Source organism: Gymnogyps californianus, chromosome 5, assembly GCF_018139145.2.
Source record: "Gymnogyps californianus isolate 813 chromosome 5, ASM1813914v2, whole genome shotgun sequence".
In the NCBI taxonomy this organism is placed as follows: Eukaryota; Metazoa; Chordata; class Aves; order Accipitriformes; family Cathartidae; genus Gymnogyps; species Gymnogyps californianus.
In genome coordinates, this window is record NC_059475.1 from 33,528,739 (window position 1) to 33,553,455 (window position 24,717).

Below are 24,717 nucleotides of genomic sequence, written 5' to 3' on the forward strand. Positions count from 1 at the left end.
GACCCCTGTCTGGAGAAAAGACCCATGTTATTTTGAAACAGGGCTGGAAAAAGAGCATAGGTGCACCTTGGGCCATCACCTTGGGCCCAGGTCTGCTACCACTCTGAGAATGGAGCCAAATTATTTTGAATGATCCCGGTGACAGCGCTCTGCAAGTCCACGCTTGGAGACTCCAGAAATCTTTACAAAAAACTTTTACTGAGCTGTGGCAGTGTTGCACTCTGTGACCAGGTTTCACACAAAACCCCAGCTGGGTGTAAGTATTCCTGCTTTTATGAGACAGAAAACAGGTGGCACATCCTTGCTTACACCACAAATTGGTCGCAGTGTGTGGGCTCCAGCCTTGCTAACGTTGCTCCATTGGCACCACAGCGCTACATCCTTTGGTGACGTTGAGGTGTTAACAGCACCGGAAAGGCCTCACCTGTGCTTCTGAGTAGTTGAATAGAGTTCAAAATATTGGCAATAGATGTGCCTAAAATTTTAGGCACGTGTACTGGTATTTCTTCTGCTTAGGTGGCACGGCCTTTGACAAACTGGCTAGAGCTTACGTGACCTGGTCTCTCCCTCTAGGCTGTAGATAAAGCCTCCCCATTCCCACCCCACCCAAGGAGGAGCACTAGGATGCTGCAACACATTCACCTTCCTCATATGCGGCACAAGATGTATCTTGCAATCATGTGGCCTAACAGTCTCTGGCAGTTGGTATGCTGAAATTGGAAAACAGCTTTTTGTATTAGGCTCGTGGGTTTGCAGCTAACATGCCATTCTTGAGCCAAGTCCTGACATCAGCCTTGATGAAATTCATCTCTGGAAACAGCTGTTTGCAGCTCAGTGACTGTCCCTTCCCCTGCCAAGAACAGAAGAAGCGGACAATCGGCTTCAAGCTCACATCTCCCATGCAGGGGTAAACTGTTGTCGTCAGTCTGCCATACTCACTATTTTCAGGCACGGAAATTGAAATACTGCTTTCCCAAGAAATCAACCATTTTCCTTTCATGGCTGTTGATATCTTTGGCTGCTGAGATCTCAGTACCTGCCCCAGCATGACTGTCTGACAGTACAGGGGCAAAAAACACAGCAGTGCTCAGACAACATGGGTCTGTCTTGCCTGCCAGAATGTCAACCACATTTCCAAAAGCCTCTCAAATCTATCTTGTGACTGTTGCATGTCTTCAGTGCTGCCAGCATCTGGTTTTGGAGCAGAGGAGCAGAGCCAGGAGTCTCAGAAGACAATGAAAGGAAACTGGTCTGCAACCTTGAATGAACTTGGTTTCAAAGAAGTATTCATACATCCATGGAGGATCCATCCAGCTGAATCAGACTGACTGGTTTTATCAGGGAAATAACAGAGAGGGCAAGGAATAAAGAGAGGGTGACTGTTTGTAACGGCTGGGAAAAGGAACAGCTCGAAATAAAATGACTTCGTTAAGAAACCAGAATGCAGGTATGACTTTCAGACCAGAGCAAGAAGATTATTTGTACAACATTACTTGCACTACAGATGCCGGGGTAGGAGAGATTTTTTCCACCCCTGTGGTAGCCAAGTACTAAGAAAGCTTAATCCTGTTGAATTAATCAAACTGCCGAGGTGACTCTGGCTACTGAAAGAGTTGCTCCTGTGTAAACCCTTAAAATCCATTGCATTAGCTCTAAGCTGCTGGGGAAGTCTTAGCATAATAAACCTAGATTAACAAAGTCTAGGGCATATCCTGAGACAAACAGGTAATCAGAACATTCCCCAGCATGCACCGAGAAAATGTGTTCAGTGCTGCAGTCAGTAGAGAAGTCAGCCATTCCGAAGGATAAAGTTGGATGATTACATCTTGTACAGGGAAGGATGTTCTATAAGGCTATTTTAGGTATATTTAAATCCCAGCAATTTAAACTCACTGAAAATGCAAGAAGAAAATTAATCTTTTCTATATTCTGAGGACTTACAGCCACTATAGACTATACATCTCATCAATAACATATTAAAATGGATTCCTCCTCTGTCTTTGGACACCACACAACGGTCAAGAAATAGTTTCTCAGTTTTGTTCTCTGCTTTGATTTCTGGGACATACATGCATGAAAATATGTTGGTAGAAACTGCACTACATCCCATCACTGTCTTATCTCTTCTCAGCAAGTTTGTTCACGCCTTCTTGCTATTAGTCAGTAGTTCACATCCTGGTGACCTAGCAAGCATTGGAGCAAAATATCAAGAAGGACCTCTAGCTATCGCAATACCTCAGTGACCCCAATCCTCATACTGTCTGGAAAAGCATAATCTCTCACTACTGCTGTGGGAAACATCTAGTGTTATTCCCACTGTGCAGATGAAGGAGGCACATAGGGAAAAAGGGCTAGATGTGACTAGAAGGTAGAAATGCGAAGCCTATATTTACAATTGCAATCCAGTCTCTGTTCAACTGCTGCCCAAATCTGGAGGTATTGCTCACTAGGCTTTTCCCTGTTGCACCTAAGCCTTCTCTGCACGCCTACATTTCTGCTTTGGGGCAGGCCTGGAACGGGCCATTGAAACAACTGGACACCTGGTCCCCTGTGACAGTCCCCATCAGGGCCTGAGCATTCCCCTCGCAAACACCCCCTATCACCGGGGGCTGCAAACCCCACCCCGTGTACAAAGAGCATTACAAACCAGCAAGACTGGCTGCTTTGCAAAGCCTCTAGGTGGGTTTGCCACCCATTTGCCTCTTAAGAGCCTAATTGCCTAAAATATCTTCACATAAGGAGAGTAACACAAGTTCAACGCTTCATCCTTCCTCAGGGGATCCCCACTTCCCAGCACTACACCCTTAACCAGCGGGAAACCTAATAGGCTGGGCCAGGGAGCATCTCCCCAGCCTCACTCTGTCTGTGAAATAAAGAATAAGCACCTAAGCAATAGGAGACAAAGCGCGAACCCGTATCCTCGTGGTTTAGGCAATCAGTTTGCAGAAGGAATCCTGCATTTCAGTCCCTGACGGAGGCATTTTTTAGGTATTTTCTATTAAATAGTCAAAGGATAAAACATGGGACAAAGCCTCAGGGTGGGAAACAGGCCCTAGGACGCCTCTCCCAGCACCCCAACCCCTAGGTCTGCCCTTACACTTGCTCTGCCTCAGTTGTCTGCTCCATAGTGGCACAGCTTGAATGAGAGGAGCCTCCCTCCTCCACCACCACAGGCTCACACTGTGGTTAGGGCACTCTGTGGCGGGTGGGAGCCTGAATCTTCAGCCTGAGGAAGACAGTGGACCCAAGCCTCCAGAGTGATGGGTATTTTAAACAATAGGCCATTTTACAAAACATAGCTGTTGGTCTCAACGTGTCTGTTGGCAGCTAAAGAAAAGAGCAAGTCCTAGTTAGTCCTCACTAGAAACAGATGTTGGCACTTTTCTTTGAGACAACTCCGAGCTGTGGATCCCAAGTGGAACAAGGCTCTGGTTTCCCAGCTGCAGGCAGGTGCGTTTGTACTGAGCCGGGGCAGCATGTTAAGACCTCCATCTCTCACCACTGCTTCCGAGCAGCTCCTCACTCACTGGCTAGCACGTGGGCATTTTTGGTCCCCAGATGTCTACCTTCCCCTGTGTCCTGTGCAAGACCTAGCTCTAGCTCTTGGATTCCTTCTGCGTGGCTGGCACCTGTTAGGTGCTGCAGTGAAAGCAACTGAGTGGTTACTGTCTCCAGCCAGAAGCAATTTGCCTGTGGTCCTCAGGGAGGTCCGTGGCAGAGCACAGAACTGAGCCCAGCTCTGTCACATTCCAGTCTAAAAGTGCTGCAGTCATCCTACAACTATTTCAAACCTTTTCCCAAACCATTCCCCCCAGTTCCTTAATTGCTGTCGTGGCTTTTTGTATGAGCCCTGTGGCTTTCGTTGTACAGATTTGCCTAAAACCAAGGACTACTTTAAACTGCAGAGTTAGGAAAGCATTTTATACCTTCTTTATTATTAAACACATTCAAATATCACCACCATAATTTAATGAAGAATTTCTCTCCTGCTACTTCTTATTTGAATAGGGCATAATCTCTAATCTGTGGTACTGAACCACAGCATCCTGCTTTCTGCCACAGAGAAAATAAAATGTCTTCTTCGGGGAAGAAAGCAAGCAGTTCATTTACCCCATCAATAAACAGATTGTGTTTTTTAAGTATCCTGATTCCAGCTGAGTATTTGTTTACATTTGTAGGTGTGCAGTCAGGACACTAATAGTTCCCAGTGGGCTTTCAGATGGTCTTCTGAGAGACCAACCTTTTTGTGCAACCAAAATAACGAGGAAACTAAAATACAGCTTTATTACGGAAGTTGATTTTGCACATGATAGCTTCCAGAAACGCTACCCATGCACTAGAGGCAATGCTGCAGATTCTTCTAATGATATATTTCATGCCTTTTACCACCCATGCAGAGTGTCCACAACCAAGAAAGGGAAAGCGGGACTCCAGCCCAGCTCAGGCACCACCAGAGCAGCTGGAGCTGCGTTCCAGACACACAGCCACATTCTTCCCCACTGACACAACCCCAGAGACTGCAGAGATGCGGGATAAAATCAAAAAAGCTTTAACTGGGCCTCCGGCATGACTTATCTTCATTATTGCCAGTAACTCAAATCCCTATTACTCCCATACCATTCCAAGACTGCCACCTAAGGAGCTTTTTTCTGCTTCTGAGCTTCTTACGCAGCAATTCAAGCACACAGGCACACAGAGACTCTGGTGCTACTCCTGTAATAGTCCCGCTCTGCTACCTACACAGAATTTGCATAGAAAGAGTCACAGGGCTGCCATTTCGGGTGTCCTGGACAGTCTTATCAAATAAAGAAGTAAAACAGCCTTACAACTGAACTTTGTATTCAAAGTTGTAAGACATACTTGCCCCAGCTACAGCTACCCACTTTTTCTTTTTTAACCACAGTTAGCTTTGTTAAGCTGTCACATTACTCCATTTTCTTACCAAAAAGGGTTCACACCAGTTGCCTTGCGGTAAAAGCCAACAGCATCCTGGGCTGCATTAGGCAGAGCGTTGCTGGAAGGTCAAGGGAGGTGATCTTTCCCCTCTACTCAGCACTGGTGAGGCCACACCTGGAGCGTTGTGTCCTCTGCTGGGCTCCCCAGCACAAAAGAAATACGGACTTACTGGACCGAGTCCAGCACAGGGCCACGAAGATGACTGCGGGACTGGAGCATCTCTCATATAAGGAGAGGCTGAGAGAGCTGGGACTGTTCAGCCTGGAGAAGGCTGAATGTGTATAAATACCTGATGGGAGGAAATGAAGAGAAGGGAGCCAGACTCTTCTCAGTAGCATCCACTGAAAATTAAAAACCACGAAATTTCATCTGAACACAAGAAAACACATTTTTACTGTAAGGGTGGTCAAACACTGGATCGGGTTGTCCAGAGAGGTTGTGGAGCCTCCATCTGTGGAGATATTAAAAAGCTGACCGGACATGGTCCTGGGCAACCTTGGGGGGTTGGACCAGATGATCTCAAGGGGTCCCTTCCAACCTAAATGATTCTGTTCATTATGGATGTTGAATGTATAGGTTATCTCCATCCTAAAGAATAATTAGAGGGCAAGAAATTTGAATGATGCCTGAATCTAACATACGATGTCATAAATGTAACTAACTTAGATACTTACTCCAAGTTAAATCAGGAAATCCAGACATGATGCTATCAGACGAGGGGAAAAAATGGGCAAAACAAACTGTGGCTATATTTTAAGCATCTGGATGGTGAAGATGTAACAAGCTATGCTATACTGAAGAAACGGATAACAACTTTTATCTTGATCATCATAATGTGAACTGTTATGAATTAAACTGTAAGAATTCCATAAAATGAGTACATCTCAGACACTGATAAACCAGAAAACTAGTGTGCTGCATGTACACGCATGGAAAAACTGCTTCTGCCTAGCACCTCCAGCTTCACTAGCCACTTTTCCCCACCCAAGGTTTCCCCCTGGTGTCAGCAGCAGTGACAGTATTGCTGTTTTATCCAAAGCAGCATAATTCTGTGCGCTGAAGAGGAGAAGGTGGTGGTAGTTAGGGGCTGGCAGCAGTGAACTTTTGTTGGCAGAACTGTAGTTGCTGAGCTAACGTGCACCACTTCGGATGAACTTTTTGGACGTGCGCCTTTGCTCCTCCACTTGTTAACCTGTATAGATACCCATCTTTTTTGCCATGTCTTGGTCAAAAGTCACAGGCAGTTCAGCATGAAGTAGAATGGCCGGGGGACGGCAACAGGTCGGCAGGGATGCATAGACACAGCATCGCTTCACCGGGAAAGGAGTGCGATCTATTTCAGGGTGCTCCACGGCAAGCCCTGGCTGCCAGCGCGTTCCTACCCCGCAGCCTGGGCCCGGTCGTGGCAGGAGCCCCCTCGGCCTCTCCCTGACCCAACGGCCCCGGCCTCGCAGCTCGCCCTGACAGGGCCGCAGCCTGCCCCCGCCCGCTGCACCCCTCCGGCACCCCTCTCCTCCCGGCCAGAAGCCGCCCCCCTCGGGAACGGCGCTGCCCTCGGGAACCCTCATCCCCACAAAACTCCCCCGCAACGCCTGCTCCAACGAGCTGCCCGAGCCGGGCGGCTGCAGGGCCCGGAGCGCGGCGCCGCCTGACCGGCCCCAGCGCCTACATCTCCCAGCGTGCAAGGGCGCCGCCCCGGGAGCGGGGCGCGGCCGGGGCCGCCGCGGGGCACGCTGGGAGTTGGAGTCGGGCGTTGGCGGTTGCGCAGCATCCGTTGGGGGCGCGCGGCGGTGTCGGTCCCTCGTAGGAACAAGGCAGCCATTGCCGCCGCGGCCGGGAAGAGCGGTTTCCTCACGGCCCGCAGGACTCAGCGCTCGGCGACGGTGAGTGTCTGCCCCTCCTTGGCTCGCTCGGTGGCGGGAGGGCCGGGGGGCCGGGCGTTGAGTTGCGAGCAGGGTTCTTGCAGCCGGGCCCTGCTGCGGGGCGGGGACGGGCCCGGCCTTTCTTGTGGCGGCGCCGGGCTGAGGGGAAGGAAGCTGCTCTCGGAGGCCTCGCTGGCGCCGCGCAGCGCCGCTGGCCCGGGCGCTCGGCGGGGGGCCGCTGGCCGTTGGGTAATCGAGGCGCGACGGCAGCAGGCCGCGGAGGACGCCGCGCTTCATCGCTGCCCCGCGGCTTTGCGGGGGGAGGGCTGATCCCGTCTGTTTTGCTCGGAGGGATGGCTGGGAGCCGTCGGGGCTTGAAGGTGAGTGTAAAGCTTTGGCGTCCGCCGCGAAGAGGCGGAGGGGCGATCGCCACTGGGTGGGCCGACGCATCGGTGACGGTGAACCCAAGGAGAGGGTCCTCCAGCCTTGGGGAGGCGGCGACTCTAGCGCAGCCCCGTCCCGTCTCGACTTCTCAAAAACACGAACGAGCAGATGGTCTTTCGCTGCGGGCCCACGCTTCCCGAGTCCTTTTGCGCCGGTGTGTGGTGTCTTGTGAGCCACCAGTGAGCAAACGCGGTTGCATTGTGCTAGGAACAACGTGTGAAGCTCTGCGACTTGCAGGTGTCGATATAGATCTCACATCCATTGTGCTCCCTGATATTTGAGTAAATAATGCACGAACAGATAGTTTGCGCGTCTTAAGCTGTATCTGTGAGAGTTTCTCAGGCAGTCAATTCCATCCACCCCATGTTGATTTCCTTCTGTGATTCTTCTCTCCTCCCCACCCTGTTTTTCTAGAACTAAGAACTGAAAGTATTGAACAGCAGTTATGCAGTCGTTTTAATCTGTCAAATCTATGTTGTTCCCAAAATGAGTGCTGTTGTCAAAGTGACTGTTCTTCCCGTGTTCTAAAGCACATGGTTATGTAAGTCTGTCCTTCCTCTGCACGGGCCTGTCTTTCCGTTAATACCCACTGCTGGCCTTGCCAGTGTTGGTGTGGTAAGGGTGCATCAGGGAAACAATCTGTCGGAAGACTAGCTACTCTGCGATGGAGCTGAATCAGTCCTCTGAGCTGGGTTTCCGTGTGGGCATAAAAATGCAAGTGTGAGCACAAAGGAGGGAAGGGTTACAAAGGGCAGCATAGCCTCTTGTAGGGGAAGCACAAAACTTTTCACGTGAAAGCGAGTAAATAGATATCACCTCAGGTCGTGATTCAGGGACAGTTTAGGCTAATCTACGTAAGTGCTGTCACACTTCTACCCCTCGCCCCATAAGAAGCCCTATACTCTGTCTTCCAAAGTTCTGGCGCTTCTCTGATGGCACAGCGAGCCTGAGTAAAGAAGCTAATCGATACAAACCTAATGGGTGTTAACACAGAAGGTAAATCACACCAATTCAAAATACTGCATCCAAGTTGTCTTGAACTACTTTCACAGCTAACATGGTATGTTGTCTGTTTACTCTCTCTGCTTTATAGCCCAGTATTGTAATATAAAATCACATTGTATTTCCACTCCTTAGGGCTTGGATTCTTTGTTTTTTGTATGACAGCAAGCTCACTGGGTGAGCCAAATAATTAATATTTTCCAGTTGCAAGAACTTAAAAATTTCTAAATAACATAAACTGAAGAAGTGACATACTCAAGGTAAACAAGGAGCTTCCATAAAATATTTCAAATTACGTATACTGGATCAGTAGATAGTTTTGAAAATCTGAATATCCAAAATAGCCTTTGTTTTTGCCATTGTTGAAATCTCATAATAACAAAATGTTTCTTTTTCATAACTTGATAGACTGTTAAAATAAGGTATTTTATGGTTAGTGCAAATCGAAATAATTTGATGACTACCGTTTATCTTTTGGGTGCTAATATAACTTTTATTGTAGAAATTCTTTCAGGTGAAAGCAAAAATTTGAGAATGTTTTATGTTGTTGTTCCAATGATTAGCATAACAGTTTTGTTCTTTTTTCTTTTTAACTGCTGTTAGCCCAGTAAATTTATCTTGGAGCTTATAGTGGGTTTTTTCATGCTCTGTGATACAAAAGCCTTATTAGTCTAACAGCAAACAAAAACATTATTTCAGATACAAGAAGTCTTTAAGTTATATAACTAAAAAGGACAAAACTGGGAGTTCTCTGTAGGTTCTGCTAGAGGTCAGTAAGACAGGATTTTCTCACTTCTCTGGCTATAGAGAATTGGGCTTTTAACCTATATACCTGGAGGACAATAAAATCAAATCCTATTTAACCAAGATTTCTGAGATGTAAAAGTGATCTTAATCACCCTATTTTAAGTTTGTTACTGTGATAAACAGTGCTGTTTTCTTTCTTAGCATCAACCTTAAGATGAGTGGCTGCCGTGTCTTTGTTGGACACTTAAGTTCACGCGCTCGGGAACGGGATGTGGAGAAATTCTTCAAAGGATATGGACGCATACGAGAAATCCATCTAAAAAATGGATTTGGATTTGTGGTAAGCAATACTTTGTTTTCCTTTCTCTTGCTTGCAGGTGCTAGCCTTGCTAGGCTGATGTCAAGGAAGGGAAGATGCTTAAGAGAATAATAGTTCCAATGGGAAATGGATAATATTAATATACATTTCAGACTGCTTTTCAGATGTTGGGATTACAGTTTTACCTGGGTTTGGCCAGGCTTTGCTCAAAATCTTGGTAATATTCTAGCTACATTAAATACATTGTCTGATCATAGTCTTCCATGGATTTAAATTTTATCCCTTATTTCTGAAGACAGTATAAATATCCTGTTATGGCATTACAAAACTTGACGAAGTCTTGACCTGGAGAAAAGTTCATACGGAACCACTTATGTTCCTCTCTCACTCCTTGCAGTCTGCTTGGTCATATCTCTAAATAATGGCCTGACATAAAAGCAAAATAGTTGGCTAAGACAACAGGTGTAATAGGTGCTTGCTGTTGGATTTAAGCAGCACAGCTTTTAACTCTTGTGCAGCTAAAGTTAGGCATATTCAGCATCAATATATGTTCACAGGGTGTACGTGTCTGTCAGACTATGAAATGAAATACACAGTTCATTGGATCTTAGTTTTCTACCACTGCTTTCTAGAGCTCTATGCTCCTAAACTGTTGTCCAAATTTTTACAGCTTTACAGGTTCCCAAGTTGACTCAGGATCAGGCTGTTTCTTAACTATTATCTCCTGAGAACTGAGAATTAGCTGTTCTGCAGCACTGAGTTCAAACTGGAAAGGTTGATACTGCCCTCGCACTATGGCAGACTTATATACCATTTGTTCTGCCAAGATCAATCCTTTGGGTGAAGCTATGGGAAAAGAACAAAAAAACAGGCTTTGCCTACTTTAGTTTCATACGGATATTACTTCTTGACTCCTACACGTGCCGGTTCCTGATTGCCATGCAGTATGAGCTACTTCTTGTTGACTGCCAGTAGGTAAATACCTGCCTCTTAAAGTCCGGAGGTAAATGGCTGATCTAGACGTGAGCCTGAGTTTATTTAGTGCATCCTTTCTGACTGCTGCTATTTCTCAATCGCCTTTCCCTGAGCGTTCCTCTTCTCTTCTTGGGCAGGGCTGTTGACTCATTCAGGAACAACTTCTGTTCAACTCCTGTACATGAGTCAGCCAACCCTCCTTCCTCTCTTCTCCAGTTCCTAGGCAGAAGTATTTTCTTTTCGAAGCTCACTAATAAGCTTGAATAATTGTCCCATAACTCTGTCTAAAAAATTTAGTTGTTCTCATGATGAAGAATTTTTTCCTTACATCTGAACAAAACTTTCCCCCCCTTTACCTGTCATCCCGTCACTGTGCACCCACATGAGGAAAGCACTTCCATCATCTCTGTAACTGTGTTTTAGGTTTTGGAAGACTTTGACTGGACGCCCTTTGAGCTGCCTTTTCTTCAGGCTGAACAAACAAGGCACTCTCAACCTTTCTTTGTTCTCCAAGCTTCTGATCAGTTTTGGTGGCCCTCTGCTTGTCCTGCTCCAATTTTTCAATGTCTTTCTTGAGCTGGAGGGACCAAAACTGGACACAGTGTTCCAGGTGTGGCCTAACAAATGCCAAGTAGGGTGGAATAATCACATCCCTTGGTCTGCTGGCTGTAGTCTTAACTGATGCAGCCCAGAACGCGGTTTGCTTTCATTGCAGCAAGGCCACACTGCTGACTCACGCTTAGCTGACTCTCCACAAGGATTTTCATGTTCTTTTCAGTAGAGCTACACTCCAGCCACTCAGACCCCAGCCTTTTCTGCTGCTTAGGATTATTCTATCCCAGGTGCAGGACTTCACATTTATCTTTTGTTAAAACTTGTGATTCGTGTTGGCCTAATCTTTCAGCCTGTCAGGGTCTCTCTGTGTGGTGCTTTTTCCTTCTGGTATATCTATTTCTCCTCCCACTTTGGTGTCAGCCACGAAATTGGTGAGGGTGCACTCGGTCCTGTCATCCAGATCATTTATAAATACATTGAATAGCATTAGCCTTTGCGCTACCTCACTTGTCATGGGCTGTCAGTTCATCTTTGTTTTCGGTTATTTAAAATCTATATTTATAAAACCTCTACAAAACCAAGTGATTTTGATTGAACGTTGTTGTAGTGTTAAAAGCATGTTTCATTGTGCTTGATTGAAATCATTGCTTGATCTTTGAAACTAATTATATTTACTTAAATTTTGCAGATTTCAGTGCAGAATGTTTTCAAACTTCAGACCATAAAACTAGTATGTAAAGCTAGATAGACTTGCAGACATTCAGTTTGTTAGAAACTAGCTGAAATCATGGGAGTTGTAGGTGCTAACTACTGATACTCTTAAATGCTGGGCCTAAATGAATTTTCTCAAGATAATCTTTGCATCATCATGCGAGGATGTGTGATGTTTCACTGGGTAGCGAAACAGATTTCAGTGCAGAAGGGGGAAGATTGCTTAAGCCAGTATTGCTTCTGAAAAGCTGTTTATAGTTATGCAAACGCTTTCTTCAACTTGAGAAGCTGCTTCTCTGTTGTTCATTGCTCTCAAGCTGCAGTTCCACAATTGTTTTTTTTTTCTCCATCCACACTGTTGGTTCAAGCAGTCCCTACCCAGCTGCTTGTTCTCACTGCTTTATTTCTTTCCTTTCTCCCCTTGGCTGACATGGTATTACCACAGTTGTTCAGCTACATAATGAACCTACCTGGGAAGCTGATCCAGTTGAAAAATAACACTGTCTTTTTTTCACCCCACCTCCTGCACAAAGTGTGCTGTTTTTCATCTGGATAGGTTTCTTGACCTAGTTTCCTGCAGAGCTGTACAAACAGCTTTGCCAAGAACCAGTGGGCTGGATAGTGGGCAGAGGCTACTCAGGCTGACTAAAGCAGCATTGCTGCCAAAAGCGAAGCGACAGATTCCGTTGCAACAGTATATGGAATTGCATATTATAGCTGATCCAGACTCACAGGTGGCCAGTGCTGAAGAGGGACTTATATTTCTTACTCTTCTTACACAGGCACTTTTTTGCCAGACTAGTGAGCTGAATTCACTCAGAAAAAAATCAGAAGGGCTTTTTTTCTGGTTTACACTTTCGTTGCCAATTCAGTAAGAATTGAATCAGCCCCAGAACTCTTAAGAGGGTTTTGGGAGTGCACAGCTCTCCTGCTTTTGTTTGCAGTTGATCAGTTCATGCTGTTATATAGGATTTCCCTGTATGTAGGGCTGTGTTTTAAACTGTATGCCTTGAAGTAATCCCCCCACCTCTCTCCCAAAAAGTATTTTAGATTTTTCTGTAATAAACCAGGTCATTTAATTAATTTATTTTATATGGGTCCTGCAAATAGTTATACTGAAACAACTGAGGGAGGCAAAAGGAGTTTGTAGGGTGGAGGGAGAAGAAATGGTCATGAATGGGAACATCTTGGCTTTTCAGTCATAAATGTACTAGGAATCTGCTTCCTTGTTCAAAGTTCTGGCTGATACTTGCTGCAGAAATGTAAAATTTATAAAGAAAACATGTTTTCTAGCATTTGAATATACTATGAGGGAAAAACTTTTTTATTCCTGTTTTCTTTCTAGGAATTCGAAGACCACAGGGATGCTGATGATGCAATTTATGAACTAAATGGTAAAGAGTTGTGTGATGAAAGGTAAGTGTCATACCATAATTTCCCTTAAGAACAGCAAAATTGCTTTGCATCCAAATACAGTGCGTTAGCTTGTGCTCTGACACCCATTTCTTGTGGCTCTGTGGTGGGATACACCTTCCATAACTATATCTAAAGAGATTCACTGGGATCCTGGCTACAGCCTTATATAAGGCAAAGATAGTTTGGGACTGGAGGAGGGGTGGTTTGGAGCAGGGCTGACTGTTTTCTCAACCTACACTTATTTCTCCTTCAAAGCTAACTCAAGGTCTTGTCACTAGAAATATTAGTAAAAGTGAATTGAATTTATTTATTTGTTATTTATCTGTCGACCTCAGAAAATAAGTTGATGATAGCCTCTCGTCATTTAGAGTGTTGCCCTTCAGTTTGCAACAATATGGACTATAGTCATTGTGTGTTATAGTAATTTTTATTTTGATTGTGGAAGCTGGGTTTAGGTCATTAGGTTGTTGTTGCTTATTTGGGTACTCTTTTCCATCTGTGATTACTCTTGGGCTCTGGTTGAGGAAATTTAATTGTTTCAGTCTGAATTACAGACCCATGACAATTTTCATGGAAGTCTGAGGGAGATGAATGAGACAAGAGAATACCACTGTTCTGGCTCTTTAAGAAATGCCAGTGACTGTGCTATAAATCATTGCTTGCAAGGGCAAGATAATTCTTGTTTGTGCACATGTGCTTCCAGTTGCGAAAGATTTAAGTCAGTGTCAAATACTTAAAGTTTGTGTTTTATTTTTTGTTTGCTTGTTTTGTTTTGTTCCTATCATAAGGGTTACAATTGAGCATGCTCGAGCCCGAAGAGGAAGGGGCAGATTCCCACAACGGTTCAGTTATTACCAGTCGCAGAGTGGATCTAGGTAGGTGGTCTGGACTCTGTTTCCTACAAACACAGTAACTGAGGAACTGTACTGAAATACTGTTTTCTTCTTGTGGTTGGAATTAGGATCCAGCTCTGTTTTCTTGTATAGCTTCACGAAAGAAGCTTTATGTTCTCAAACCTTGAAGGTCCGTTACTGTTATTTACCTCCTCTGGCTGAGGAGAATGTGGATTTTAAAGCAGTTTAACTGACTCGCAGAGGTTCACAAACCTATTATGAAATGCTCCCTCTCCATGTTGTAGGCATTACATTGGTCTTGCTTCCTACTGTTGTGTAAATGATGTGAAGGAGTAATGCTGCAGTTGGATTGGCTTTTTTAACACTGAATCAAGAAAAATGCCAGAGCTTCTCTATTGAGGCTTTTGTCATTAAACTGAGCGTACAGGCTAAGTAGAATTCTTGTAGAGCAACAGTTCAAGGTGTTTACCATCTAACCAAGCTTTCACATTTCCAGTTGTATGGTTATCAAAATGCTTACTTCAGCACAGCATACAAAAGGAACTGTATTTGAGAAACAGTGCTAGGGCACAAGATACTAGCATGTGCAGAAGAGTTTAAATACCAATTGACTGAGTTTGCTGACCGAGCAGGTGCCTTGCTGAAGGAGAGCCTCTGTCCGACAATGGAATCTGAAAAACAGGACGTAGCTCATATCTAGAGTACCTGTAGTGGACATACAGTATTTGTGGAGTTGTTCACTTTAAATGATGTGAGCCAGTGGTGAACCTTGCACCAACTTGCAGTGGAGTTTGTGAAAGTTCTGTAGATTTGCATATATTCCACCAAACAACTACACATTACATCTTTGTACTTTATATCTACCTGTGTGAAGTAAATATGTATGGAATAATTTACTCTGTAGAAACATTTATAGCTGTGGCCTATGCAGAGTAGAGTTTGGAAGAAAGACGAAGACTTAACTGACATAAACCTCTGCGTTTGTTTCAAAGTCAGAATTGCTGCCAGTTACAAACCAGTGTCTGGAACATCTAATTTGCATATGCAAGTATGCTAATTAGATTATTTTTTCTTTAGTGGCAGTAACCTTGATGCGGTATAATTGGTCCGAGGTCCAGGCTAAAAGTGGACTTTTAAAGTAGGAAGTGTGATTGAAGGTCGTGGGCATCTGACGTTGTAGTCATGTTCATGACGTCAGACTGCCGATGCCAGACAGGAAGAGACTGCGGTTTGCAATAATGGAAAAATGAGACTCAGCCTGCCAGTTTTGGGACTCTGGGACCTCTGTTTAAATGCCTGGAAGATCTGGATGTTCTGAAAAAAATTGGGACACTTTGAGGTATGCACTGAAATGAAATTGCCTGTGCTTCAGTGTACAAATCAATACGCACAATTTAGGATTATGTTTCTATGGGAGGAGAAGATGAGAATAATTTTCTGTAAGGTCAGTGTTCTTGATTCTTGAATCTTTTTGTAGTAATACAAAGTAGTGCCATTGTTAGAATCCTGCATTACTTACCAGAAGGCTGGCATACCTTTTTCCATAGTTCTCAGATCCCTTTGGATTCAGAATGACTAGGATTGGGAACAGAAATAACCTGCAAGGGCAGTATTCTTTCCAGATGTCTTACTCTTCTTTTCTGTATGAATGTTTTCAAGCCACATTTTCATTTTTGAGAGGGTCTTTAATTTTTGGTTAAGTGAAAAACATCAGCTTTCATTCAGGAACTGTAAACTGCCATGCTTATTTCAGGGCAACCAGTTATCTAGCTCTCATTTTACTAAAATGATATTTCTACCCACACAAATATCTAATATAGGTCATGGTGGCATTTATAAATATTAACAAGTGATTTGGAATTTAGAAGCATGAACTAAGATGCCTTTAAATTGTGCCTTCTATCTCCCTGACGTGAACCAGAATTTATCCTACCAACTAAAAAAAAAGTTTAAAAAATTGCCCTTTACATGAATGTCCTCCAAAACAGTATGTGTGAGCCAAGCCTGTCAAATACCAAAATTAAACTAATTCTCTTTACATTATTTTCATTCTACTACACACTTATTTCAGTGTATCTAGAAAAAATGGCAGCTATATTGACTGCCTTGGTATAACGTTCTTCATCAAAATCCTTTTTAATCCCATTGTAGCAGCTCTCTTCTTGTAGTGGACTCTTAAATATATTCTTGACTAGGGAGAATCAAATCTGCAGTCCAGCAACAAGGAAAATACTTAAATCTCTCAGCAAACTATAGAAAACATCAGATTTCTTAAGTTCGAAATTCCTTACACTGGAGACTTTTTCCCTTTTTTTTTTTTTTTTTCCTCTGAACTCTTCTAGCCGGTATGGACCTCCTGTTCGTACTGAACACAGGATCATAGTTGAAAACCTTTCATCCCGTATCAGCTGGCAGGTGAGTTAACATCTTGTCTTCTGTTTTTACACCTTATTTTCGTACCCTGTAAGTAGACTGCTCTCAGCCTAATTTCTTAATAAAGCCATCGTAAATATTTAACCTAAATAAAAAATAAGCAAAAAAGCTTCAGTGATTGCTAAAAATTAGCATTCAAACACTTAGAAAAGTCTTTTGTTTCACAGCTGTGCAAATAGTTTTATAACTAGATTTTGTAGTTGGGAACTGATTGTTGCTTACTTGTGTTTACCAACTGATAAAACTTTGGAAGACTCTAGATTGTTTCTAAATTATTGAAGCATAGCATCCATTCAAACTATGTCATCCTTTTGTATTGTTACACCTGGAAGTGCATGCCTTTGTTTTGAGTGAAATTTATGGTCTTTTCTTATGTTTTGCAAAATATTTTTGTGACATGATGCATGATTGAGAAGTCTGGTAATACGTCATTAATAAAGGGAATCTTAAGAAAGCTACTGTAAAGTATGCTTACTGTAGATATTTTTAAAAAAACTCAAACTTTCAGTAATTGTCTTTTGAAGCTTTCTTACCACCTTTCTTATTTCTTGTTTCGCCCCTTGCTAATGTTTTGCTAATTTTTAGCTGGCTTTTAACAGAATAACCATATAATCAATTCCTTTAGTTGTGTTCTGCGTAGTATACAGTATATAGAAAGTTTACTTTTTAAGGACATAGCAACAGATGCTGTTTACAAAAGGTGAGTGAATAGTGGAGTTTAGTCTTGTTCATTAACCTTTATATTCTTTGAATGAAAAGACTTTAATTAGTGTACTGAAAGATGCAGTAGAACATGTTGAATGTTCAAAGCCTTGGTCTTGCAGCTAAATCTGCATGAGGAGGCTGTTTGGCTTGCGTGGAGCTCCACTGATGTGTTTCATAAGAGCTTGGGTACAGTCCATGCAGATAAACAGTTGAACTAGGTTTGTTTATCTTCTGCATGACAGGTTCAAAAGGTTCATAATTGTGCAGTTGTGTTAATTATTGAATAACTAAAAAAACAACTTCTGAGTTGATGTGATGAGCAAGTGGATTTCATCTAAAGATCTTCTGGGTATGCTGTGCAGTTATGTATATGAAGAGATTGTTATAAAACAGCGCTTGGAAACGACAGTAGGGACCAGAGAAGTAAGCTAGATGGGAGTGTTAAGGAGAATAAATCCTATAATGCTGTTTAGTCTTAAATTCATAACTTGAAAAAAAAATTAACGTTTCTGTAACTTTCTTTTACTTGTGAATTTTTATAATGGCTTTATGTGTACTTACCATTTTAGACTGAAGCCCACCCAATTCAGATTCCATACTGATGAATCTTTAGGATTCTAATTAAATGTTTTAATGACTCTCTTAATTACATGATAAGTTAGCATAAGAGACTTTACTTCTTGATACCTGCCTAAATAGAAATCATTTGAAGCTAACATCCATATGCAAGCCTCATTTAGTTTTGAAGCTGTACTGCTTTGATACTGACTGTAGTGTTTTAACTTCTTTTAACTATGCTACTTACACAACAGATTAAAATAGCTAATACATTAACAGCAGTGGCATTATTCTTCCTTTCTAATCCCTGAGCTTCTAGCAAGCACAATCGATATGGAACCTTGCTTTAACACTTAGGCACATAATTTCGTCTTTGGTGTGTGCGGATCCCCATGCTTTGAGAACTTCTGTCTCCTTTAAAAGTTACTGTGTTGGGATATTTAAAAAAAAAAAAACAACAAAACAAACCACAAATAAAATTTGTATTCAGATCAGTTTCCTCAAATTGTTGACTATATTGTTAATAGATAATCTCATATCTAAGTAGTAGACAAACTGTCAGAATTCTCCTTACTTTAGCAAACATATATTTCTGCATGTTCAGAGCTTTCCAAACACCCTCATTAGTTCTTCAGTGTCTGTGAATTTTCAAGCAGTTGGGAAAAGTAGATCTGTGTTACATCAAGATGTAATTTTTAATATGTGTTTTTCCTATTTATGGTTGTCCTACACCTTATTTTCCTTTGCTGCTAAGGACAACAGGGTATTCTTGTGCTGTTTAAGGTGAACCAGAACAGTAAACTTAGGATAAAATTTGACTGTTCCACTGGTTAAGTAAAACCAGATAACTTTAAAACATTCCCCTAATAATAGCAAATACTCTGTTGAGCTTTTATAACACATGCACACTTACTCTCTTTTGAGCAATAATGTTGGCATCTTAATCATGTTGACATTACTGTTGCAAATGATATTTCATGATGATGATCCTTAGGATTCAGTGTATAGTGTGGCAAGTGTGGGGGCCTCAATTTTAAAGCCTTAAGTTATTGAATTAGGAAATAATTATGTAGATTAACATTTTCTAACTTCCTTTTGACTTAGCAGTCCTGGTCTGGTTAAGCTCTCATTGACTTGAGCAGAGCCAAAATTTTGTTCTTCATCTCTAAATTGGGATAAACGTACTGAGGTTGAAGTATTACTTTTAATGGTGCTGTAGGGCCCATTTTTCATTTGCTGTTAAGGTTTCTTTGTGTTAAGCACATGTGAAACAACGAAAATATCTACTAGTTTGCATATGCCAGTTTTTAAAATTATTGAATTTTAATTAAAAGATTAGATAAAACTAAGCCTTCTTATATTCTGTGGCAAATGTTCTAAAGTTTTTCTTGGCTTTTTGTTTTGTAGTCTTTTCTTCCTTAAGCATATTTCTAACCAAGTGCATTTTGAACCTCTTCTAACAACCTTGATTTGGTTAACCCTCATTTTTATTGTGTGGAGGAAAAAGAACCAAAGATTTGGGGGTTTTCTAGTGGCTGAAATTCTAGGGTTTGGCCTGTTCTGAATTTTCCTTTTGGTTCCTATGACACTCCTGTTTTTTGGCGATCTAGATCTTGGTTTGCCTGGGTTTGATCTCGATTGGCTAGCACAGATCATCCTCGGGTTCTTTAGCCACTTCTGGAGACTGGAGACTATGTCCAGTGCTTTCAGGGCCTCTGGTACCTCCGTGAAGCATATTGCTATGAGCCATCACTCTGCCTTTCTCATGTAAGAGAGTTCCTCTTGGCCAGCTAGGTATTGGACAAGCAACTCTTTGCTTAAGGTACCTTCTTATATCATCTGCCACTTGTGGCATGTTGTGGTAAGTAGTCTGGGATTATAAAATACCAGATACTGTTTGGTAAAAGTACTGCTTTAAGTTATACAAATGTTTAGCTTTTTAGTGACCTTTTACATTATTTGTTTGTACTTTATCCTGTTGCTGAGCAAGTAATTTTACAGTGTCTGCGTGTTTAGCCTCTATTAAGTTAAAGACAAGGATGTCTATTGACGTGGCACTGTAGTGTGACAGATATTCAAGTGAAATACAAGAAAAAATTTTCCCTTTGTAAAATTATTAATTATATAGTAATTACAACTTTTTGGTTTTAATTTTGCTGTGAAGTTGGGGGAGGTGAGCATATAGAATGAATTTGTCTGCATATATTGGATTGTCATTTAACTGGGTTGTTAGTCATGAAAATCTGCATTTAATACTATGTTGCTTTTCATCTGTTATAGTTCTGATTTCAGTGCATATGTTGGTATTTTAAGTATTGCATTGTGTTTTCATAACAGCTGGTTTTGGGATGCAGGATTATTTTAAAAGCAATATTTTATTCACTGTAGTTGTAAAAATGAGGGATCCTTTCTATATGCAGCTGCTATTACATAGGCTGTTTCAGAAACTTGTTTCTATATTATATATATTTATATATATATAAAAATATAAAAGCATTAAGCAATTTTAGCAGAGAAGGTTTTAGGGGGTATTACTTACTGCTAGCTGACTCGTATTGTCCTGTTTAAGGCTAAAATGTTAACTTTTGCTGCAGGACTTGAAAGATGTAATGAGAAAGGCAGGGGAGGTCACCTATGTGGATGCACACAGAAACAACAGGAATGAAGGGTAAGTTCATTTTGTGTCTGAATCTGTATGATAACTGAAACTGTTAAAGGCAAGATTATCCTTGTAATAGAAAATAAATGAAACATAAATCGATGGTGTGGCTTAGATGCTGAAATTTCTCCAATTAAAAAAAAACCAAAACACAAACAAGCTGTCAGTAAGTAGGAGTTCAGAAGTGGTATTGCACTCAATCTCTACTCTCTACCATGAAAACAATGTGTCGAAGCAGAAAGGGACGGGAGAGTACCTTTCAACAGTTGAGTTCTGCTGTCTTTAACTTAAGAGTTATTTATGTATAATCATTTATGATCTGACTCCTGAGGCTAAAATACCTGTGGCTGCTTTGCACTGGTTCAACAGTCAAAGTCATGGGAAATGAACATAACCAATCTCCATAGGGAATACCTAGCTGCCTGCTCTCCATTCTTAATTCTGCAGGCTACAAAGGTCCTGCATGACAAAGCAGGAGAGAGGGAAGTATGAACAGAGTGTCTGTGCTGGCAAAACAGTGCTCTAGGGCCACTGCAAGCAAATGCAACTTGGACTTTTTTTGAGGAGAAAACAAATTAAAAAAACAAGGAAGGGATTTTTCTATTCACTCTTAAAAATCTAAATAGGGCAGGAGAGTCTGCAAGTTTATTTTCTCTTGGACAGCTTTAGAACGCAATTTAGTCGAGGACTAAAAGATATTTCCTCAGCTGGTGCAGGTTTGTGTAGCTTTCTGTATTTTCTCAATCTCATTGCACATGAGAGTTCTGGTAATGTTTAAGAAGATGTGAAAGGTATGGATGGCTAGGACTGTTAGTGTCATATTTTCCTGTTAACCAAGTTAAAAATTAGCTCTCCAAAGATAAAACATCAAGCTGTGACTCAACAGATTGAAAAAGGCACAAATTTGTTCTCCTTGCTTTTTCAGTTTCTCTGAAACTTTTTCTTTTTTTCCTGATGGTATACAGGGTTGTGGAATTTGCATCTTATAGTGATATGAAGAGCGCACTGGAAAAATTGGATGGCACTGAGCTGAATGGACGCAGAATTAAACTGACTGAAGATCACAGAAGGCACAGGTATGTCACCTGACCTGATAAAATTCTGCTGAGGGCATGGATTTGGGTAGTATCGATGCCAAAGTTTTATTATCTAATTCTTTGGCCCCAAGCTAAATATCAACACACAGAACCACTTTCTAGCAGTGTAAACAGATTTAGATAAGAACTAACTTGCTGAAAACAGGGTAAATAGAACACTTTTGGATGAGAGGAAGAAGATCTTTTTTTTTAAAGGTAAAACTTGATATTTAAATGAAAGGACTTTTAAAAAAAATATGAATTTTGATATTAAAAGCCTTTTAATTTAATGGAAAACTGCTTCACAGTCCTGTGAAATGTCTCTCAAATCGTTGTGAAAGCCAACTTTTTCATGAGAATAAAAGAAAAACACCTAGCTTGTTTGCATTATTCCCAAAGCAGTTCTGCCTTAATTTAGTCATTAAACGTTAGCTGCAGCTCTTTCATTGTCTCTCTTAAAAATAAATCCATTTCTTTTCATGAAAAAAGGGACACATAACTAGAAAAGGTGTTAAACTCTCAGGCCTTAAAGTGTGCTGGTGTTCCATACCTTTAGAGACTTTTTTAGCATTTTGAAAGAAACCCTAATTTACATGGGCGTTTCTAGAGAGAATAAATACAACAGGTATGGATTTTAATTTTTGTGCTTTTCTTGATGAATGGCTAGAAATTTGTTTGTCTCCTCCCGGCGGGGGCAGGGGGAAGGCGTCTTTTATTAGGCAGTTCATATTTTGCCAAGCTAGCAGAGAATGTCAAGGCTGGCAGTTCCTGCTGGCCTTGGCCCAAGAAGATATTATTGTGATAGAGCATAACAGAAATCTAGCAGCACTCTGAAATAACTGAATGCTGTGCATAGCGCATTCAGATGTTCAGATGGATGTGCTGTGCATACAAAGTAGTTGAGAATTTAAATTGAGTATTTTAAATTTAGTAGGAGGTGAGACTACAGCTTTTAATTGTGTTTCTCTAGAAGCAGGTCTCGATCAAGGAGTTACTCAAGATCTCGCAGCAGATCCAGGTCTACAGGATCTTCCAGATCGGACAGCCGGTCCAGGTCCAGGTCAAGATCAAGGTCCAGGTCCAGGTCTCGCTCTCGCTCTCGGTCCCGATCTCGATCCCGGTCTCGTTCTCGCAGTCGTACACCTAAGAAGAGTTACTCCCAGAAAAGCCACCGTTCCAGCTTGCTAGCTTCTTCCCCATCTCCCTCTTCTTCTAAAAGAAAATCTCGTTCTAGGTCGAGCTCTGCTCATAGCCGTAGTTAACCTGCTCTTAGAGATGTATTAATGCATTTAATTTGATTCAAGTTTCTTGAAGACTTGAGACAAATTATACATGAGAACTGGGAGGGGAAGAGTTAACATGATGAAAGGGTAACCTCCTCTTACATTGCCAAAGTGCCTGTCATCAAATAGGCCATCTCTGTGAGGAGGGGCTGTCAGCTTTCTCCTTTCAGTGAAGTCTGGAGTGGGAAGTCTTTTTTATTTTTTTTCCCCTGCTATTAGTAAACATTTCTATCGTAGATGTATTATGTACACATGATGCTGAGGTAATGGGATGAGACAATACGCTGCTTTCTCCCTTTCTTGCCCCCACTGTCCCCTCCACCTCCAAGGCCTTTGACTTCCAAAATACTACATTAGCTTTTGTCCTTGGTATTAAGTCCGAGAACAGGAAGTATAGATTTTATTCCTTTAAGGTTCTGTGGCTACTTTTCTGTGTGAGAATGAATGGACCAGCTGAATTTAGTTTAGAGTTCACTTTTTTCCCCGTTGCTTGGCTTGACAGGCTGTTTAAGTTCCAGCTTTAAATAACCTTGATAATATGCTTAATTTGCAACAGACTTTCAGGAATACACATTGGTCAGTTGAATATTGCTCATTTGGATAGTGAATCAATACAATGTTAAGCAGTAATGAAAGCTGGAATTTCCTGTTAAAATGAGATGTACCACCCAGATGTCAGGATTATTGGGAATCCATTACAATAATTTTCCAGTAATTCACTAGTATGTGGTATTGTATGTAGAGGCCTTATTTGACAAGTGACTCCATAAAACTGCACAGAAATGTCAAGATGCATGTCCATGTTTTTGATGTTTATAAAAGTGACATAGCTTTCATGCCCAAAAGTATGATACTGAATTATGTGTGTATGACTAGCAATAGTCTCGATGGAAAGAAAGGTTATTTTAGTAATGACAGCAGCAAAAAAAATCCCAGAAAAAGCGTAGTCAGTTGTGACAGGAAAAGTAAATCATGTTAAAGCGTAAAGAGGATAATTTCTTTAAATCTCTTGAATGCACAGTTGTTTTGATTAATAGAAATTTCCACTGCAAATACTGTTTGTTCTTATAATTTGGAATTAGATTTTTTTTTTTTTAACTTCTGTATCGTTAAAGAAGGGAAACATTTTTGGAAAAATATGTAAATTAATCCCAAAGTCTTACGTGTGTTTAAATGTACCATTCCTAATAAAATAAAACCTTTTTCTGGCTTACTTTGCAGTTTTGTTTAGTAATGTTACTGTTGCTGTTGTTCACTTCATACAATCTTGCAAACATGATCACAAGGAAATTGGTTTGAAGGTGTACCCATATGGAAGCAAGCAAAATGTAGAAACCAGTTATGACACGTAAGTAACCAGATGCTGGCTAACAGGAGGACAGGATAGGATGTTACTGTCCTGGCCATCAGTGGCTGCTTGAATAGATGGCAAATAAATGGATCCAAAAAATGGATCTTTCTGCAGTCCTTGCAGACAGATTTGTGCGATACCTTCTTGTCCACCAGTTCAGCAGAAGAACCAACAACCAAATGGCCATAGGTGTTGGAATCTTCCTGTAGGTAAAATCATTTGTCACTTTTGAAATATGGTTCCAGAGAGTCTTACATTGCCCACACTACTTCTGTGCATCTAAGGCTTCAAGGCTGACACCCTATCTAGAGCAAGTCACTGCTAATCATGTTCTTTGCATGTTTGGCTTGATGTGATCTGAATGCGCTAGCAGTTCAGAAAGAACACAAGGAACAAATAGAAATCACTTTGCAGAGGAATCCTACCAGATATGACTCTGTTGGGAAAGCTGGGGTATGCTCAGCTCTGTTAAATGTCAGTGTTGCTTGCTTTGGTAAATTTGTTATGCTACCAAAAAAACCTCCCAAAAATGTCCACTGCATAGCCTAGTACCTTTGAGATTGGCAAGTGCGGTATCAGAGACCTTGAACGCTTCTGACTACAGCATGCTTGCCTTGCAAATTGTTTAAACATAGAGCTAATGTGTGAATTTTATTGATTCTTGATTCTTTATTGTACGTCATCATTTCCCTTCCATAATTCTGTGTTGATTCAGTCAGCAGTGGCAACAGTAAGATGAGTATAGACCAAAGAACCAGCCTGCCCTTCCCCCCCGAACACCTTGAGGTTATAAGCCAGTTTATAATCGTTG

The 24,717-nt window shown here is 41.7% G+C and overlaps 1 protein-coding gene across 3 annotated transcripts; it reads left to right on the top strand.

The window, feature by feature from the left end:
• Nucleotides 1–6,788: 6,788 nt before the first annotated feature.
• On the top strand, nucleotides 6,789–23,768 carry LOC127016438 (serine/arginine-rich splicing factor 5-like). Of its 3 annotated transcripts, none has more exons than XM_050896949.1 (8): nucleotides 6,789–6,839; nucleotides 9,213–9,351; nucleotides 12,917–12,987; nucleotides 13,776–13,862; nucleotides 16,184–16,256; nucleotides 20,132–20,205; nucleotides 21,162–21,272; nucleotides 22,243–23,768. In XM_050896949.1, exons 2-8 carry the CDS (start codon nucleotides 9,226–9,228, stop codon nucleotides 22,532–22,534), a joined length of 834 nt encoding a protein of 277 aa, XP_050752906.1. In that variant the 5' UTR covers nucleotides 6,789–6,839; nucleotides 9,213–9,225; the 3' UTR covers nucleotides 22,535–23,768. The 3 variants fall into 3 exon arrangements, 2 of the variants coding, with proteins under 2 accessions (XP_050752906.1, XP_050752907.1); XM_050896950.1 differs by having other exon boundaries at nucleotides 22,246–23,768; XR_007766497.1 differs by lacking the exons at nucleotides 21,162–21,272; nucleotides 22,243–23,768 and adding an exon at nucleotides 19,148–19,398 and having other exon boundaries at nucleotides 20,132–20,194.
• The last annotated feature ends 949 nt before the right edge of the window (nucleotides 23,769–24,717 follow it).

Excerpts from the sequence above, each read along its gene's own strand:
- LOC127016438 (XM_050896949.1), top strand. The coding sequence starts at position 9,226 with ATGAGTGGCTGCCGTGTCTTTGTTGGACACTTAAGTTCACGCGCTCGG. Across the intron at positions 13,863-16,183 it reads CAGTCGCAGAGTGGATCTAG|CCGGTATGGACCTCCTGTTC; the intron begins GTAGGTGGTCTG and ends GAACTCTTCTAG. Across the intron at positions 16,257-20,131 it reads CATCCCGTATCAGCTGGCAG|GACTTGAAAGATGTAATGAG; the intron begins GTGAGTTAACAT and ends CTTTTGCTGCAG.